Here is an 18,887-nt window from a genome sequence, read left to right on the forward strand (position 1 = left end):
TGATGTTGGTCACATAGTGATATAGTTTCCCACTGCCTCCTAATAACTTCCTCAGCTGTAAAATGAGGCAATTATATATAAATTATGTGTTTCTGTCAACAATGACATAAAATAAATGTGTTTCTGTCAACAATGACATAGTATACTGCATATATTTAATGCATGATTATACTCAATGATAACAGATATTAAATTATTACTAGTATTTTATTTACAGATAAACTCAAGTGATTGGTCTGTGCCAGTCATATAGTCAGAGAAGTATAGAGAGAAATGTGAGCAGCTGTGTATGTTGTAACAAGTCTATAGTTATGTAGACTCTGTCAGTATTTATCACATCCTCTGTGTAATATATTTCATGTATTCAAACTCACATTTTAAAAGAGGCAAGCCATTATTTTTCATTATTTTTTTAATGACCTAAAGCTTATTTTAAGGAAAGATGAGTAAGGGCAATATTAATCTCACCCAGGGTTCACATTTCCCTTTGAATTAGTAATTTTGCATTTTTGGATGGTGGATACCTAGGAGTGGAATTGCTAGACCAGATGATAGAGGGTTCTTTTTTCTCCACACCTTCGCCAGCATTTGGATGTTGTAGGGAGGGCTGGGGGGTTTGATGTGAGCCATTTTCATAGGTGTGAAATGGTATCTCATGGTGGCTTTGATTTGTATTTTCCTAAGAGTGAGTGACAATGAGCATTTTTTCATATGCCTATTGGCCAATTATGTCTTCTTTGAAAAACTGTATATTTAGGTCTTCTGTCCATTTTTTTGATTGGGGTTTGCCTTTTTGTTTAGTTGTATCAGTTCCTTAGATATTAGCAAATTTCTAAGTCATTGTTAATTTAGAAATTCACTGCTATATTATAGTGTTTGTAATACAAATGGAAAAACAGAAAAATGCTTATGACAACAAATTTCACATATTTATTTACAGTTTTAATTACTCTGCATAGAAGTATGACTAAATGTCACTTCATATTTCATAAATTTTTAAAATTTTACTATGTAAGCTTTATAATTTCGATTAATAATTGCATTAACAATGTTAGTGAATGTAGTAAGATAATTAATGGTTTATCTAATATTAGATATTTAGGTTATTTCTAAATCACTTTTTTAATATTATTTTAAACATCTGTTGGGATTATTTCCTATAGTTTTGCTCTCAAAATTTTAAATTTGGATGTTTTCAAGTTATAAAGAAAAATACACATGTATTTGGACATCAAAATTTGATGTGTATCAATATGTTTTGGAGGAATTGAATAAAAAAAGGAACCTTATTTGTTCATCATGTATGTGTTACCAAGGTTATTTTCTTGTATTATTTTATTCATTGAACACCTTTTTTTTTTTCAAATTTTCACATCTTTTGTATGTTTATTTATTGGCATGTTGATAATTTTGTTCTAATTTTATTTCACTTGCTGTTATTTTCTTAACCTATTTTTCTTTTCTATATTAGAATTTTGTTATTCAAATATACTAATTTTTCAGAGTTCTAAGACCTTATTTTTACCCAAATGTGTTTGAATTTTAAAATATTTTCTCCTTTACCTCTCTTATGGTTATTTTAAAAACTTATACTCACCTACCCATTGCATTTATTTTGGTTTGTAATGTAAGTTTTATGTCTAAAACACATTATTTCCTTCAAATCCTAACATGTCATATCAGTGTCTTTGACTAAATGAACTATTTTCAGATGCATAATTTTATCTATTCTCTTTCAGATTTTCATATCAGCAACATATTGTTTTAATTATTATAGCTCTAGAAGGGATTATTATCTGATAGGGAATTTTTTTCTTTTATTCTTCCTTTGTTGACTAAATATTTTCTTTCATTTTTTGCTATTTTTCCTACTAGACAAAATTGAGATCTGATTCTGTTTTCTATAATTGCATTATTTATATTTTTGTTATTTTTGTTTTGTTGAGTTGTATGCTTTCTTTATATATCTTGAATATTAGCACTTTGTCAGATAGATAATGTGCTGATATTTTCTGCCATTCAGTATAGTTTCTTTTTGTTTTCTCCCCCCACACCATCTGTTGTATCCTCTTCACCCTTCCCTTGCTTTCTTCATGTTAACCCCAAAGCCTTTACAAAAGTTTAGAGATACCTGCTGGTTTTTGAAGTGTTGTATGTTATCAAATTTTCTGATATATAAATGTCCAATATTTGTTTTTATCATTTTGACTTGCTTTACAACATATAATTCTCTCAAACACCTTCCATTATTGTTGAAAACTGCTGAATTTTGAATTTCCTTATAGTTGAATAATACTCCATAGTGTGGATATACATATCTTCAGTCAGTCTTCTGTTGATGACTATTTTAGGCTACTTCCAGATCCGAGTTGCTGCAAGTAATGCTGCTATGAATGTTGTTGAACATATAGTTTTTGCATTGATGGTTTCACATTCTTTGGATAGATACCCATAAATGGGATCCTTGGGTCATACTTATTTCCATTTTTAGATTTTTAAGGAAAATCTGCATTGTTTCCATAATGGATGTACAAGATTACATGCTCACCAGTAACATAATAGGATTCCTCTTTCTTTCCTCTTCCTGCTGTCTTGAATGTTAATCTTGAATGGTAAAGGATTCTATGCTCAAATCATTCTCCTTAAATACTTTAAATATCTTCTGCTAAATCCCTTTGTGCTTATAATGTTTCTACTGAAAATTCCATTGAGGGTCAGATTAGTGTTCATTTATAGTCTGTCCTTTTTTTCTCTTTTAGTTTTTAGTATTCTGTACTTGTTTTTCAACAGACTTATTATAGTGTGTCTTAGAGAATGTCCATCTGATATTAATTTGTTTTGAATATTTTGTGCCTCTTGTATCATGACATGCAGTTCATTTCTGAAATTAAGATGGTTTTCAGCAGTTGTTTCTTTAAATAGTCTATTTCTTTCTTTTCTCCTTATGTTTTTTTTTTTTTTTAAGAAGGATTCTGGATTATCCCAAAGGGCTCTTACATGTCTTCATTATTTTTAATTCTTTTTATCTCTCTGTTGCTCTACTTGTGTGTTTTCTTACACTGTGCTTTTGAGCAACATTGCTTGTGTTTGTCCATTATTGAGACTCTCAGTTGTATTTTTCAAATTCTATCATAATGTTTCTTAACCTGTTACTTCTAATTGTAACTGCCTCATACTTTCTTAGTCTGTATTATGTTTGGTTTTACATCCTCCATATTTTCTTGAGTTCCATAAGCATCATTATAATTATTAACTTGAATTCCTCTTCAGACATACTCTGCAATTCTACTGGATTGAGACTCTACTTAGGATTTTCTTTTGCTCCAGAATTTGTGGTATGTTCATCTGTCTCTTCTTTTTTAATTCTTATGGGTTGTAATAGGGATGGACTTTCACACTGTTGCATTTACATCTGTTAAAGGAATCAGAGAACTGGTACCAGCCAAGGCTAGTAGATAGAAAAGGACTGGGCTGTAGAGATGCAAGGGATCCCCTCTAGTGAATACAAGCTTCCCACTGCACATGGGTTGTAGACCCAGAGTTGTTCTCTTTTCTTTGCCAGAACAGAGCCTCATCCGGGATGTTTGCTCCTGTTGTTAACAGGTCCTTAAACTCTAGTTTATGCACGTGTTCATGTGTTATCTTGCTTTTCACCCAGCCTTCTTTATGAAGAGATAAAGTAGATCCAAACTCTGCCTGTTAAGTTTCCAGCTAGTCTGTATTGAGATACTCAGTCTCAAGTCAGTTCTTTACCCCAGCTCCTACAGTTCTCAAATACTGTTTGTCCTGGGCTCTGACTCTGTATGCCCCGTTATCCATTGCAGTGTTGGGTCTCGAATCTTGAAAGTACTTCATTCACACTTCACCAAGTTTCAGTTCCAGGCAATGTCCTATCACCTTCCTTACCCTGTCCCCTCCTCATTCTCCCACTATTCCTTCTGGTAACTGGTATCATTTTCAGAGTCTAAGAATTATATTTGCTGTGCTTGGCCAGTTTGTTTTCTTTATTGTTTATATTCTACAAACAAATGAAACGTCTAGTAACTGTTATTTCACGTTCTGACTTATTTTACTTAGCATAATCATCTAAAGATCCATCCATTTTATCTCAAGATACACTATTTCATCTTTTTAAATAGTTGAGTAGTATACCACTGAAGATATATTACACAATTCCTTTTTTTTAAATATTTGTTTATTTATAAAAGAACCAGAGTACAGGCCAGATGTGCAGGAGGGTGAGGGGATTCACCAGAGACAGAGCGGGGAACAGAACAGGCAGACTGACAAAATACACTGCTGAGGGGAGCAGCAGGTAAGACAGGAGAGGTCTGCCATGCCGTGTGGGTATCTCCCTGGGCCAGCCAGGATCAAACCCGCACTGCAAAGGCTGCGGACAGCTTCACAGCTCTGCGCTCAACCGCCTGCACCACCAGGGAGGCCCTCCACAATTTCTTTATTCAGTTATCTGTCAATGGACATTACTTTATCATTATGAATAGTGCTACTGTGAACATAGGAACACATAAATCTTTTCCTATTAGTGCTTTCATGTTCTTTGATAACTACTTAGCAGGGTTGTTACCATTATCACTTTGCATGAGGTTATCCTTCCTTCTTTCTCCAGAACAAATTTTGTCCACTGCTTCAGGGAGTCCAAATTCCAAGCCCTGTCTCCTTGCTGCTTCTCTGTGGCATGGGGTACATGGCATGAGGCGCTTGGTGTGGGGTGCTAGGCAAGGGGTCCTGGACATGGGCCAGTAGGCAAGGGGTGAAAGTCTTAAGCTAAAGGGCCAAGAAAATTGAACAAGTGGTGCCAATCAAGGGCCACTGGGCTCACATTGTGTGGCAGGCCTCCTTCCTGAATCTTCCAGCTAAGAGAGGGGAGGCAAACATACAACCTGTGCCACCAGCAGCCAGATTTTCCATAACTGAACCAAGAGTCCCTGTACATGTGTACGCTTGTCTGTGCTACACCCTCACAGAAAATTCTCACAGGAAAAATTTACTGTACAGTCCATGCACAGGAGCATCTGTGAGAGAGCCCCAGCCTGTTCTACTGGGGCACTGCCCTGACTGCAAACCACCCTGCCACTCCCTGGCTGTCCCCACAGCAAGTCACTGACCACAGTGTAAAACCCCCTGGGGAAATTCTCCCATTTCTGGTGAAGGACTTTTGATTTTTTTTTGTTTGTTTGTTTTCCCACAGTAGCATGCAATAGGTCCAAGTTGTTTAGCTTTGAAAGTTCTTTGAGAGTATCATAGTTTTAACATTTCCTAATTTGTCAGCTTTCTTAAAATCCACTGCTTAATAGGGCCTCCCCGGTGGCGCAGCGGTTGAGCGCTGGGGTGCAAAGCTGCCCGCGGTCTCTGCCGCACCGGTTCAATCCCCGGCTGCTCCCCGGCCACCGGAGGAGGGTCCCACATGGCACGCAGACCTCTCCTGCCGCCCGCTGCTCCCCTCAGCAGTGTACTTCGGTCCTTCTGCCTGCTCTGCTCTCCGCTCTGGCTCTGGTGAATTCTCTCACCCTCCCCCGCTTCTGACTGTGCCCAGTGCATGCATAAAACAAAAAACAAACAAATAAATAAATAAATAAAACATGCCTCTATTAAAAAAAAAAATCCACTGCTTAATATTTCAGCAATTTTAAAAATTGCCAGTCTGTCAGAATTTAGGGTTATTTCATTGTGCTTCTCATTACACCCAGTGGGAACCTCCAGTCATCAATTTGATGCAGACCTATCATCCTAATTGCTGGGAAATATTTAAGTCTAGAATCATGTCAGTGAAAATTCAAAATAATTTTAATGTTGCAAAGCTTTTATGGGTAGTAAAAATTCGGAAGAAATTAGAGTCATGTGAGATTTGAGATAATCATTTGGTGAACTTCACTTGAATTAAATTGGTAAATAATACATATGACTATAAATGTTATCATTTTTGTCACCTATTATATTTTCATTGATTGATTCAACAAACCTGTTAGGAAAAATAGGTCAGGTACAATTACATTTTTTACTCTATTCTTATTTATACTGACATTGCTTTTCATTCTGTAATAAATCTGCTAAAATGCGTAATCATTTCTCTGGTATTATATATGTAAGAGACCTAAAAGAAGAAAGTGACATATCATATAAATATTTCTTTTACATTCTTTTAAACATAGATCCAGGTGAAATTTGAGATAATGAATTAATAATGCTTTATAAAGTCTTGTTATCTGAGGAATTCACTATACCCCTAGTTTGTTTCTTGAAACTAAATTTGAGAAAACAGAATCTGAATTTAGCATCTTGTCATCATTCAGAAGATTTGGCTATTACTCTAAATCATGTACTGTAAAGTCAGAAACTTATTTTGCTTTGGAAAAAAGAAACATTTATTAACTGTTTTATGGTGATCCTGAAGACAGAAGAAAAACAACTGTGTTTAACTTTAATTCACTGTTGGCTCTTTGTGTTAGTAGTTCTAAACACATATTGTACTTTCAACATCTTTTCTTACAAGATGTTTAAAACTGCCATAGGAAATATGGATGTGAGAATTTAAAAATATTCTGAGTTCAGAAATGGTTTATGTAAACAATTCAAAGTCAGCAGAAGATTTTGCAGAAACCCTTGTCAGATTACTGCTTTCAGTTTATTGCCAAAATTTGGTCTCAGAGACATAGTGAGCCTAAAGGGTGGCTACAAATATAAATATTTAACTTCTGTAGCCTCTGTAAAAGAGGTTGTCAACAGAACAGTTGCTTGGAGATGATCATTGAATTGGTCCTACAATAGTATTTCACCCTCAATTATATGCCAATCATATGCACCTTTTAATTTATTTAAATATTTATTTACTTAGAAGAACTGGGGTGTAAGTCAGAAGTGCAAAGGGTGAGTGGATTCGCAAGAGATAGAGTGGGGAGCAGAACAGGCAGATCTTCTGAAATATACTGGTAAGGGGAGCAAGCAGTGATACAGGAGAGGTCTACTTCACCAGGTGGGTTAGCTCCTTGAGGGATTGAACTCAGTTGACAGTGCTGAGGCTTAACCCCTAGGCCACCAGGGAGGTGATAGCACTGAGACTTAAGTCCTAAGCCACCAGAGAAGCCCCCAGTATGCACTTTTATAGGCCAGTCTGAAATTCCTCCTCCATAGATTTGAAACAGATTTCTTTATGTAATTATTTACTGTAATGATAGTAACATAATTTAAGAATTTTGTTGTGGTAGGTAGTATTCCAAACATGTTCTGAATATTAATTAATTCTCCAATTCTATAAATAAGGGTTCATTATGCTCATTTTACAAATGACAAACTGAAACACAAAGTAATGTTTCTTATTTTGAATTTAGGCAATGCACAGTATAGAGACATTCTTAACCAGTTCCTTTATACTTCATCTATACTCCTCATAATTATCTTTATATTCTTTATTATAGGTTAATGACTTTAACATTTCACTCCTGAAATCTTTCTTTTTCCTTTTTATATTAGTTATGGCTTAAAAAATTCATTACTTTTGTTTGTATTACTTTAGAAAACCTTGAGCCATTCTCTGCACACTTGTGTGGCAACACAAGTGGCCACACGCCACACAAGAGTGGATCATTTTCTAAAGCATAATTTGTGAAGACAACTTGACAATACCTCTTATCATATGGTATAAGTTGCCCAAAATGCCTAACTTCCCTTATTTTCAAAATTATGGATTCTTTAACATGCTATCTATCAGCCCTCTGAGACATAACATGAGGTAATCTCTAAATTTTAATCTCTAAATTAAAATTAGACTTGTGAAGGCTCAGCAGAATATAGCCACATCAGCCCATTTTTTATGATAGATAATAATTTAATAGATTGCCTTTGAGTCATTGCTAATAAGCTTGCAAAGAATCTTCATTCCAAAAGCACAAAGATAATCCTTTGAGGGGAAGGCAATGTAACAACTAGCTGGAATGTGTTGACTAAGAATAAATAAGAGATCATCTGACTTCTTGCAGATATTCCTCTGCATGAGAGAAAAAAATGCAAACTTTATAGCTAAGGCTATATCTGATTTATTGTTGGATTTGCCTGGTGTAAAAATAATTGTCATAAATTACTCTGAGAAGAATCTAAAAACATCAAGAATGCTGCAGTATTTCCCTTTTGGTATATAATCTTTCATTAGTAAAGAATGAAATAAAGCAGGCTCTGAAAATTCTTCCTCCCACATCGGACAAATAGACCCTGTGCAGGATATTAACAACTTGAACGAATGCCAAAAATAAGCAATGTTTGGAATTTTAGTAGCACTCATAAATACAGGTAGATGTGATATAGCCCAGCACTGGTTCTTGTTTGGCTTGACCAGGCTTTAGGTTAATCATGCTGTACAATAATCCAAAATAATGGTGAGAAGACTTAAAGAGAGTATTGTTTAACATAGAATGGGATACTTACTATACATTAAAAACTGGTGGTTATTATAATATAGAAATAATGTAAGATTGATACACCAATCAATTAAGTCTATGCCAAGAAATACAAACTGTAACTTTTGGTTCAAGGATGTCAAATTCAATGCAAATCCAATTCTGTCTGCTTCTTTTGCTTTCCTTCTGTCATATCCCTGCTTAATTTCCACACTTACCCTGAGAAATCCTTTAGCTTTGCAAAACTGGATTTAAGTCTTTCAGACTTAGATAGCATGATACCAGACCATAATAAAAACAGAATAAACTTTCGGTACATTTCAGGCCAAGAAAAAACAATTTGTGTTAAATAAAATATTTTTGTGCTACGGTATGAATGTTTTAGGAAGCTTTAGTATTGGAAATACTTAAGTTAGAATCTTGGATGTGATCATTACTTTTTGAATGAACTTCAGCAAATTATTTGGAGATTTACCTAGGATAGCATATATTTGCTATTTAGAGACTTAACTAGGATAGCATATATTGCTGTTGTACCCAAGTTCATAAGATTACTCCAGCAGAATATTGTTCTCAGTTCCATGTGATGTAATTTCTAGTAATTAGTATCTGATATTAAGGACATATATATTTTCATTCCTTTTTGTATTTGTACTGTTTCTGTTCAATAATTCCATCCCTTTGGGACAGATAACAAGTAAATGTTACATTAGCAAGAAATCTATCAACAAACTATAAGCCACCTGTGTTAATTGGTATTAAATATTTTCTTGGAAAATGGTCAAGTATTAAAATATAAGTTAATATTTGTTAGATATATGTGGAAACACTTTTGTTATGTCTCTCTTAATAATGAAATGAGTAGTAAAATATGCATTCCTATACCATACTTTTGATATTTCCCAAGGCTGTATTAACTGGTTTTACATTAATTCAACAATAACCTTTTCCACATGAAATCATGCTTCTTATTCAGCAGCTATCAAACTATGTTGTAAGTATCTGTCTTCATTCTTACTTAAATAAAAAAAAAACCTTCATGTGAGCAAGGAACATATCTTTCAAAATAAATGTCTAAAAATATTTCAGAAAATTTTGATTTTTCCGACTGTGGCTCAGGTGGTATTTAAAACAAGGTAAAAAGAAGATAGTATACTGGCTACAAATGCATTTTTTTGAGGCTAATAATTACAAATACTTTTATAACATACATTTTTCCAATGTCCTTATACAGGAAATGTCCTTATAACCCAACAGCTTTTCAAATAAAAGCTCATCAAATGGTTAAGTACTTCAAATAAAGGATAACTGTGAATGAACCGTAACAGTAAGTGAAGAAATAAGCAAATGAAAATTTTGCATGGGTGGGCCAAAAACAAAAAATATCTTGTGGCAATTAAAACACCCAGTGCTAAATGGTGGCTAATCTCCCATTTAAACAGTGTGCTGGGAAGGAGATTACAGAGCACATAAATAATTGGTCTATGCAATATGGTTCAGAGTGGAGATTGCAAGTGGTATTTTTGCTTTTAGAAGCCCAGGCATATTCATAGCATTCATCTTGTTTATTCATGAAGTCAGAACATCTGAAAGTGGAGATTTGGGGGTCATTAAACTAACATACCCAAGTTTGTTCTCTCTCTCCCACAAGGCATGTGTGTCAAAAATGCAAATGTCTTCAAATATCACAATACAGTAAAATTTAAGTCCAAAAATATCATTTAAATCTCATCACCTCAGAAGTCCCAAATTTCTTAATCTAAATCAGGTTATAGATGAGACTCTTGGTATAGCCCATCCTGAGGCACAAATTCTCTCCATGTGAAAATCTGTGAAACTCAAGAGAAGTTATCTGCTACCACAGTACAATGGTGGGGCAGACACAGGTAACATTTATAGACATTTCAATTCATAAATGGAGTAAAGGAAAGGAAAAAGGATCACCAGTCCCAACCAATGTCAAAATGCAGTTGAGATTTCAGCATTGGATTTCAAAGTTTGTGAATACTCCTCTGTGATACTTGGATTTGCCTTTTGATTTTATGACTGAGTCTTCCCTCTGAAATTGAGTCTATGCCCTTGGAGTCATTTCTTTTTTCATCAGGAGTCGCAAGTATCTACAGCTGAATAGTTGAGTCTTTTCAGCCTGTTTCCTGCTTGTTGGATTTTAAGGGTCTTACAGTATTCTTTCATTTTGACCTTCCTACTCTTTCAGTGCAAGATGGCAATATTTCTCTTGGTATAAAATTCTCAAGAACTTTGTGAGTCTCCTATGTACATCACAGGAATTAATTCCATTATACAGGAAGTCCTTTCATAGGCCTTTCTTAGATAATCCTATCTCTATTTTTGATTTCTGCTGATGAGGTTGAGAAAATGCATGAGTCACCTGCTCAATTCCAACAAAGATATCTCTCTATGACTTAATATGCTAGCCTTTTGAACCTTCCAAGGAAAGGGAAAAGGATGTCTGCCACACCCTTGGCTTCTATTCAAGAACAAGCTTTCTAAACAGTAAATTTCTTGACTTTAGTATTACTTTAGTATTACTAGCTATTAATAATCTGAATAGCTAATGATTTCCTGTTTCATCAAGTCCTGACTATTTTTTGATTATGCTCTTCTCTTTACATTTGCATTTTACTATAAGAAGCAAAAGGAAACCAAGCTACATATTCAAAACTTTGCTTGGTAATCTCAGAAAAAATATCCAGGTTTATTGCTTACAAATTCTGCTTTCCAAGTAACTGTAGGAAATACATTAAACTTCCTGTAACCACATAAAAAAATTTGATTCTTCCAGTTTCCAATAATACACTTCTCATTTGCTTCTGAGTCCTCACAAGCTGTACTATCCTTTGTACCATAGTCAGTTTGGAATGGTTAAGTCTTTAATACAGTATAGTTGTCTATACCATACTCCTCACTTTCTTCTAAGTCTTTACTAGAAGTTTCTTTCAAATTTGTATTTCTAACAGTTTGTTCAAAGCAATATCAGTTTTCCTATCATACTCCTCAAAATTCAGTATTCATCCTTTACTCTTAAAATTCTGGAGTCAGAAGTCCAAAATGTGTTTTTCGGCTTCTAGAGGCTTCTAGCATTTCTTCACTCATAACACTTTATTCTGTTCTTACCAGCAGTATAACATATTTACATTCACACCCTTCTCTCCCCTTCTCCCTTCCTATATCCCTCCTTCTCTCTCTCTCTCTCACATCCTGGTCACTATGTTGAAGACATAGATAGGGCTATTGCAATAGTCACACAAGTAAGTGATGGTCACATGGATTAGAGTGGTAGCAAAGTGGTAGTGGTGAGAATTTGTAGTTCATTTTGGATGCACTTCTAAGGTAGAGCTCATGATTTGCATGACTGGTTATGTTATGAGAAGAAGTCAATCGGAATGACTTCAAGGATTGGGTTGCACATTTGATGAATGGAGTCACCATTTACTGAACTGAAGAAGGTTGCAAAACAAAAGCAAAGTTTTACTTTTGGATATGTTCAGATTGGGAGTTTTATCAGATATCAAGTAAAGACCATGTGGAGGCAGACTTTAAGGAAGATTAGAATTCAAGCCAGAGAGGACCTCCACGGTGGCACAGTGGTTGAGCTCTGGGTTGTGAAGCTGCCCACAGCCTCTGCAGCACCAGTTCGATCCCCGGCTGCCAGGTGAGGGTCCCACATGGCACGCAGACCTCTCCTTCCACTCGCTGCTCCCCTTAGCAGTGTACTTCATTAGTCTGCCTGTTCTGATCTCCGCTCTGGCTCTGGTAAATTCTCTCACCCTCCCACGCTTCTGACTGTACCCAGTACTTGTATGAATAAATAAAATAAATCTAAAAAAAAAAAAAGAGTTCAAGCCAGAGATAGGCTAGCAACACATTTTTAGTAATCTCAGCACATAGATGACATTTCAAGCTGTGAAACTGGATGAAATCTTCAAGGGAGCCATTTTAGAGGAAAAGAGGTGCTCTAGAATAGAGCAAAGGGGTACTTTTGTGTTTGGAGGTCAGAAATACAAAGATAAATTAACAACTGAAAGTGTTAACAAGCAGGCAGTTGGAAATTATAGAATTCAAGAAAGGGTGATTCCTGGAACCAAGTGAAGATGTCTATCAAGAAAAGAGTGACCAAATGTGTCAGATACTCTGAGACATTGAAATAACTCTTCATTTTGGCCTCATGGAGGTGATTATGTTTTAAAGGAATTAGGGATATAAGTGCCTGATTAAAATTACTTCGAGAACTCCACATGCTTTTGTAGTCCACCCAACAGCAAAGAATTCTTACTTCATTTCTAAACTTTGATGAATGCTTAAAACTTTATGCTATGTAATTTGGGGTTGACTGGTAGTATAAATACTCAACTTTCTTTGAAATTGAATTAAGACTTTAAATTTGGTCATCTAGTGATTTTTCACTTGCAAAACCTCAAAAATGTTCTAGCTTTAAATTGTCTAAATTCCTTACCTTCAGTTATCTCTGGTTCATTACAAGACAGATGAATTCATAAAAATAGAGATTAATGTAACTGAGGAAAATTCCATTTCTCTGGGAGAACACAGTTTGTTGCAGGCAGGATAGTTTGAAATGCAATTTGCTTTAACTTTTACCCCATTTCTTTATGGTGCTGACAGAGATCAAATATCTAATAGTCCCAAGATTAGTTATGGGGCTCTTTAGTTGAAAATACATTCATTCCTGGACTTCTTCTGGTGCTGCAGTGGTTGAGTGCTGGGCTGCTAAGCTGCCCGCAGCCTCTACAGTGCCGGTTCAATCCCTGGTGGCAGGAGAGGGTACTATATGGCGCACAGACCTTTCCTGCTGCGCTCGCTGCTCCCCTCAGCAGTGTATTTCGTCAGTCTGCCTGTTCTGCTCCCCGCTCTGGCTCTGGTGAATCCTCTCACCCTCCCACACTTCTGACTGTACCCAGTGCTTGTATAAATAAATAAATCTTAAAAAAAAATACATTCATTCCTGAGACTAATGAATATGTTACTAATTGGCGTGGTTTAACTGTATATTCCCTTTCTCTTCTTAAATTCATCTATTAAAAACATTGTTGATTTATATGTGACTACATATATGTAAATCATGGGAATTTTATATTTGGTATCTTTTGCAAAAAAAAATAATTATAAAACATAAAATATTGAAAGTCTGGGTCTCCCTGGTGGCACAGCGGTTGAGCGCTGGGTTGCGAGGCTGCCCGCAGCCTCTGCAGCACCAGTTCCATTCCCAGCCGCTGGACGAGGGTCCTACATGGTGCGCAGACCTCTCCTGCTGCCCGCTGCTCCCCTCAGCAATATACTTTGGTCCTTCTGCCTGTTCTGCTCCCTGCTCTGGCTCTGGTGAATTCTCTCACCCTCCCATGCTTCTGACTGTACCCAGTGCTTGCTTGTATAAATAAATAAATAATAAAAAAAAATATATTGAAAGTCTGAACCAAAATACTCCCCTCAAGCATTCTGTCAATATTTATTATAGATTCTTTAAAATAGAATGTGCAAATGAAAATTATCCCATATATGCCTCCTACATTATACTCTTCTGCTTTTCATTTCCTTTGTACTGAGGGGAAATTTATAGAGTGTATGGAATAGATAAAATAGCAGGGGAAGCTGATAGGAGGAAGGAATGTGTAAAAGAAATTTGACAGATTGAATTTACAATCTGAAGATAGAAATCATCTTTCATGTATCTGGCTTCTTCTGGACAAATACTAGGTTTTTAAAGGGTTAGAATTTGCTCTTGATGCCTCTTCTAATCTTGCTGTCTGCCCACTTTCCTCTTGTTGGGGATGTTCTCCTTGTAGTGCTATAGATATATGGTTACATATTTGATACCCTTCTATTTGAAATTCATCAGTCTTGATTACAAGAATATTTTCTCTGCTAGGTCATAATGCATGCTCTTGGATTTTAATCTGACAAAAAAGTTGTGTGAAAAACAGTTTAGTTTAACTTTATGTTAAAATTAAATAGACAACCCACCGGCCTACGCTAAGTTGAAAATAAAAGTAAGCAATAAAGAAGGAGAACTATATGAGGAAGAGCTGGCATGTGGCCAACTCTGATTCATTTATTAAGCACCAAACTGATTCCAAAGATGTACAATAAGGAAAGGGTTCAGTGAACACAGTGCTTGAGAACATGGGTCCAATTGGTTGGGGGAAAATGGTTGGTTAATTTTCTGGTCATGACTTAAGTTTTCATAGTCATCTATACTTTATTATTTAATGTTCATGGACTCCAAAGGGGCTATCAAATGATATTAGAAATCAAATAGACCCAAGTTCATACCATATCTCTGACACTTACTGAGAAATTAACAGTTATCTGCTTTCTACATGCCTCAGTTTACTCAAGCATAGAAGGGAGCCAATCCCCAAATCATGATATTATTGTGATCAGGATAATATCAAGCACGCTATGAAGAAGGACTAGAGTGAAAGGTAGACTCTGTATATATATTGAATATATATATTCAATTGGAAATTTGACAATATGTCCTGGAAATAATGAAGTTGGCATATATAATAAGCATAAAAAGGAAATTTGGGGGAAACTGCTTCTTAAGGGTGGACATTTTTCAGTCTTAAATAAGAAGACTTTTTGATTTATGCTATTAAAGTACTTAGTGCAGAAACATATTGTTACCAAAAAAAGTTTGAAATCTCAAATTCACTCACTAGGAATCCTCAAGGTAAAATAATAAATCATAGAGGATTAGTAATATCACATCAAACTAAATGTTTACTATATGAATTATATTTTTATGCATTATTTCTGGTAACTAAGATTATACATAAAAGGAAAAAAGCTATATTACACTTCTATAAATGAATAATCATTGTATTTCCCACTCTATATCCATTCACCCATCCATTATTCTGTCCATCTGTTTTCTATGTGTGTGTGTAATATATATAAATATATATGTGTATGTGTATAATCATAATTACAAAATGCTCAAAATTAAATGTTAACAATGTCTAGTCCCCCACTATCCCAAACTGGATGTTCCTATTTAAATAATTTGGTAGGTTGTTTTTGGAGTCTGGGAATGTTGTAGCCATTTATTTATTAGAATAATTTTTAAGTAACCTAGATACAAAAAATAACCTACCAGATCATACCCCCTAGGAACACTCCATTTTCAGATAGCAAGGAAAATCTTATAATCTAATCATAATTATACTTTGAAATTTATGGGGACTATATATACAAAGTTGGATTGAACAGATTGCATATAGCTGGGGCCACTACTTGTTCGTCATGTAGGAGTGTATGACTAATGGTATTGTTGACTGTGCATGAAGAAGTCATGACCAAGAAATAATGTCTAAATTTGTTCTAGTCAACCTAATAAATAAATCACCATATACCTCAATTATCTTATAGAAGATGAAACTTTTGAATGTCAAGAATACAAGTGACAAAATTAACTGTTATCAGACTTTGGTTTATTGTAAAATTTAGCAAAGTTTATCTTATAATCCCTGCCCCCTTGCTCTGAAAACAAAACCATAATTATTGCTTATTCTTTCCCCCTACTTTATTTGTGCAATTGTAAAAGAAGGGAGAAAAATCATTGTAATAAATAAAAATAGAGATGTAAGAGAGAAAAATAAGTCAGTCCAGATGAGAAACATTAGAAGCAACAGAAATACCACCAAGCAGTTTCAAAATAAGCTTCTTTTTAGAAGGTTGTCATATAAAAAAAAATCACACCAAAAATATAGCAGCGCAGAAGAAAGATAAATACAAGTTAATTGCACACCGATCCCATGCATAAAACTGGGTCATCAGCCAAAGCAGTAGTATTCAGAATTCAATTTGGGATGCTTGTGCAGTGCCTGCGAGTCCTCTATTATGGAGCTGTCACTGAACTGGTCCAAGTCTGATGGGGTCTGATGGCCTGGGACATCATCCACCAAAGTGTCCAGGTAGCTCCCCACTGAGATGCCATCGAGTCCATCACTGCCATCGTGTAGGCTGTTGTAGCTGCCCTGTAAGGAGGTGCTCTGACTCTCTAGCAAACTGCAAAGGCTGCCGCTGAGACTGCTGCCTCGGCTGGTAATGGTGCCTTTCTCTTCAATCATCCACTTGATGGATTCAATGCTCTCATTGATGACAAGTAACTGTCGCATGAGTCTAACATCTGTGGCTCTGAGGTTAACCTATGGAGAAGGGGGTGGAAGAGGAAAGACATGCCATTTATTCTACATCCTTGAAAGACCCAACATTCATGAAATTTCTATCTTCAGCAGTTCATAATTTTCAATTCACAGAACAAAATAGAATTTCACTTGATCTCCGGATCTTATTAAAACTATTGACCAGTGGTAGGATAATCAAAGAACTCCCTCTCTTTTACATGTATCAGGGTCTGAAGGGGACAATGAAAGTCCCATTACATCTCTGGCTCTATGGATGCTGCCAGGAAATGTAATATTGAATGTCAATTTTTCTGCTAAGAAGTTTACTCTTTCCCTGACAGGATGAGTAGTTTATTCATGTTTAACTGGGAGAGTATGTTGTTTTAAGAGGTAGGGAGAAGAGGAAAATGTAGAAATTGTGAATCGTCATCATCATCACCACGATTCGATTCTAACAACTCTTATTTACTGACTGCTAATGTGCTACCATATATCATTATACAAACTCAATCTCCATTATAATAGTGACCCTGGACCGCGGACATTATTATTGTTATCTCTATCTTACAGAGGATGAAACAAATCTACAGAAAAGAGGAGTACAAATAAGGTCTGTGTTCTTTGGGACTATAATGACATGTATAATGTGGAATAATGCTTGTGTTATTTAGGAAGTATTAAATTGCTGTAATATCCCCTGAATCCAAAAGGGTGACAATATATAGGCTGATCTACTTCACATGATGAAGTGTACAGATATTTTCTGTAAATCTATTTGCTTCAGATATGTCAAGTTCAACCCTAATCAAAATTGGGATATGAGATTCTGAAAAGGTTCTAGAATTCCTTTAATTGCTTTCTAACTATTTGGTCCTTATGATAGTTCTAAGGTACTTTAGAGAAATGTCTTTATAGTCACAAGATTTTCTCTGTAGGCCTACAGTTTAATGGAAACATTTGCTAAGGTTGGGAGTGGGAGATGGAAAAATTCTCCTGATTACCCCTTTTCTTGTTAGAATTGAAGAAGTGTGGCTCCTATGAATTCTAGTACTGGAAATAGGAGGCAGGGGCATATTTGGCCACTAGAGGTCCTAGGTTCAAAATGGATTCCTATTCTTTCAGTTGGGGTCTTTAACCCAGGATACTGGGCCTTGTTAAGTATAATGATATATAGCCCTGGATCTACTTCAGATTGTGAGTTCTGGAATTATCAGTGGCACTCTGTCTTGAATGACTCAAGTCATAATGGAGAAAGGATACTATTGTCTTCAAATGTATGCATTCATATAATAAAAATATTTCCTGGTTGGTAGTTAATCCATAACCAAAGGTGAACTTTGGATTGAGTGAATGTGATACACAAACATTAGGTGAGGTGGAATTTCTGTCAGTGGGTTCAAAGATGTAAGATTTTTTGTTTATTAAAATATAAATTAAATTTTCTTAATTTTACTAGAATATTAAATAAAGTGAGTTAAGTAACTTCTTTGTAGTCTATGAAAAAATAACCAAACAATAAATTATGTAGACAGTAATTGTGAAAATAATTCCTCTCTAAGGTGTTCATGAACAGAGATGTGAACTTGGTGAGTTTTGCCATCATGCTTTTCTACTTTGCTGTCGTCTCAATTCCCTTGCTGTAACATATTGGGAGGGAGACTTTCTGGAAGTCTTTATGTTTGAATTCATCTACACACCCCATGAGCCATTAAGATACTGTTCAAGTAATGAGTAATACAACAAATATTTACAAACGACAAAAATTTGCCTAGATTTGCTGAGGAGCCCAGAAAATCAATATGAGCCAATGGCTTACAAAATTCTTTAGTTAGGCATCACTAGCTGATAAAACACTGTGCCCATTTTAATCATGGTGTCATATAAATGTGATCATTTCTTAGCAACTCCCAAAATGAGCCACATCTGCATTTGCTAGCATCCCCACCCTGTCCATGAAATAGTTCTAGCCTATTCCCAGCTCTCAGCATTCCATGAATCTGTTCACTTGAAAAAACTTATTTTTTTCCCAAATCTTCCTTATTCTTGAAGTCCTACTTCTAGCATGCACTGCTTGCTGATTCTAGCCTCTCGTAAGGGCTACTTAACTTAACTTCTATTGTCCTTTTAGATTTTATCTCCTGGTATAGCTTAATTGTTACTGTCTTTTATTCTTATCTATTATTGTGTCTTTCAGTTATTTCTTCAACTAATCTGTAAGTTCCTTAAAGAAATCATGGCTTACATTTCTTTCATATCCCAAGATCTACATTGATTGATTGATTGTTGTTGTTGTTGTTTTAGAAATAGGCATATT

At 35.4% G+C, this 18,887-nt stretch overlaps 1 protein-coding gene across 1 annotated transcript in view; it reads right to left on the reverse strand.

The window, feature by feature from the left end:
- Positions 1-16,219: 16,219 nt before the first annotated feature.
- LURAP1L (leucine rich adaptor protein 1 like) overlaps positions 16,220-18,887 on the reverse strand; it is a gene marked incomplete at both ends in the record, with an annotated part of 38,980 nt that continues 36,312 nt past the window's right edge. The window contains one exon of the mRNA XM_084239197.1: positions 16,220-16,594. Coding sequence (XP_084095323.1) covers positions 16,220-16,594 — 375 coding nt within the window. The remainder of the gene's footprint in view (positions 16,595-18,887) is intronic.

The sequence above is a fragment of the Talpa europaea genome (assembly GCF_964194135.1).
Source record: "Talpa europaea genome assembly, chromosome: 7".
Lineage (NCBI taxonomy): Eukaryota > Metazoa > Chordata > Mammalia > Eulipotyphla > Talpidae > Talpa > Talpa europaea.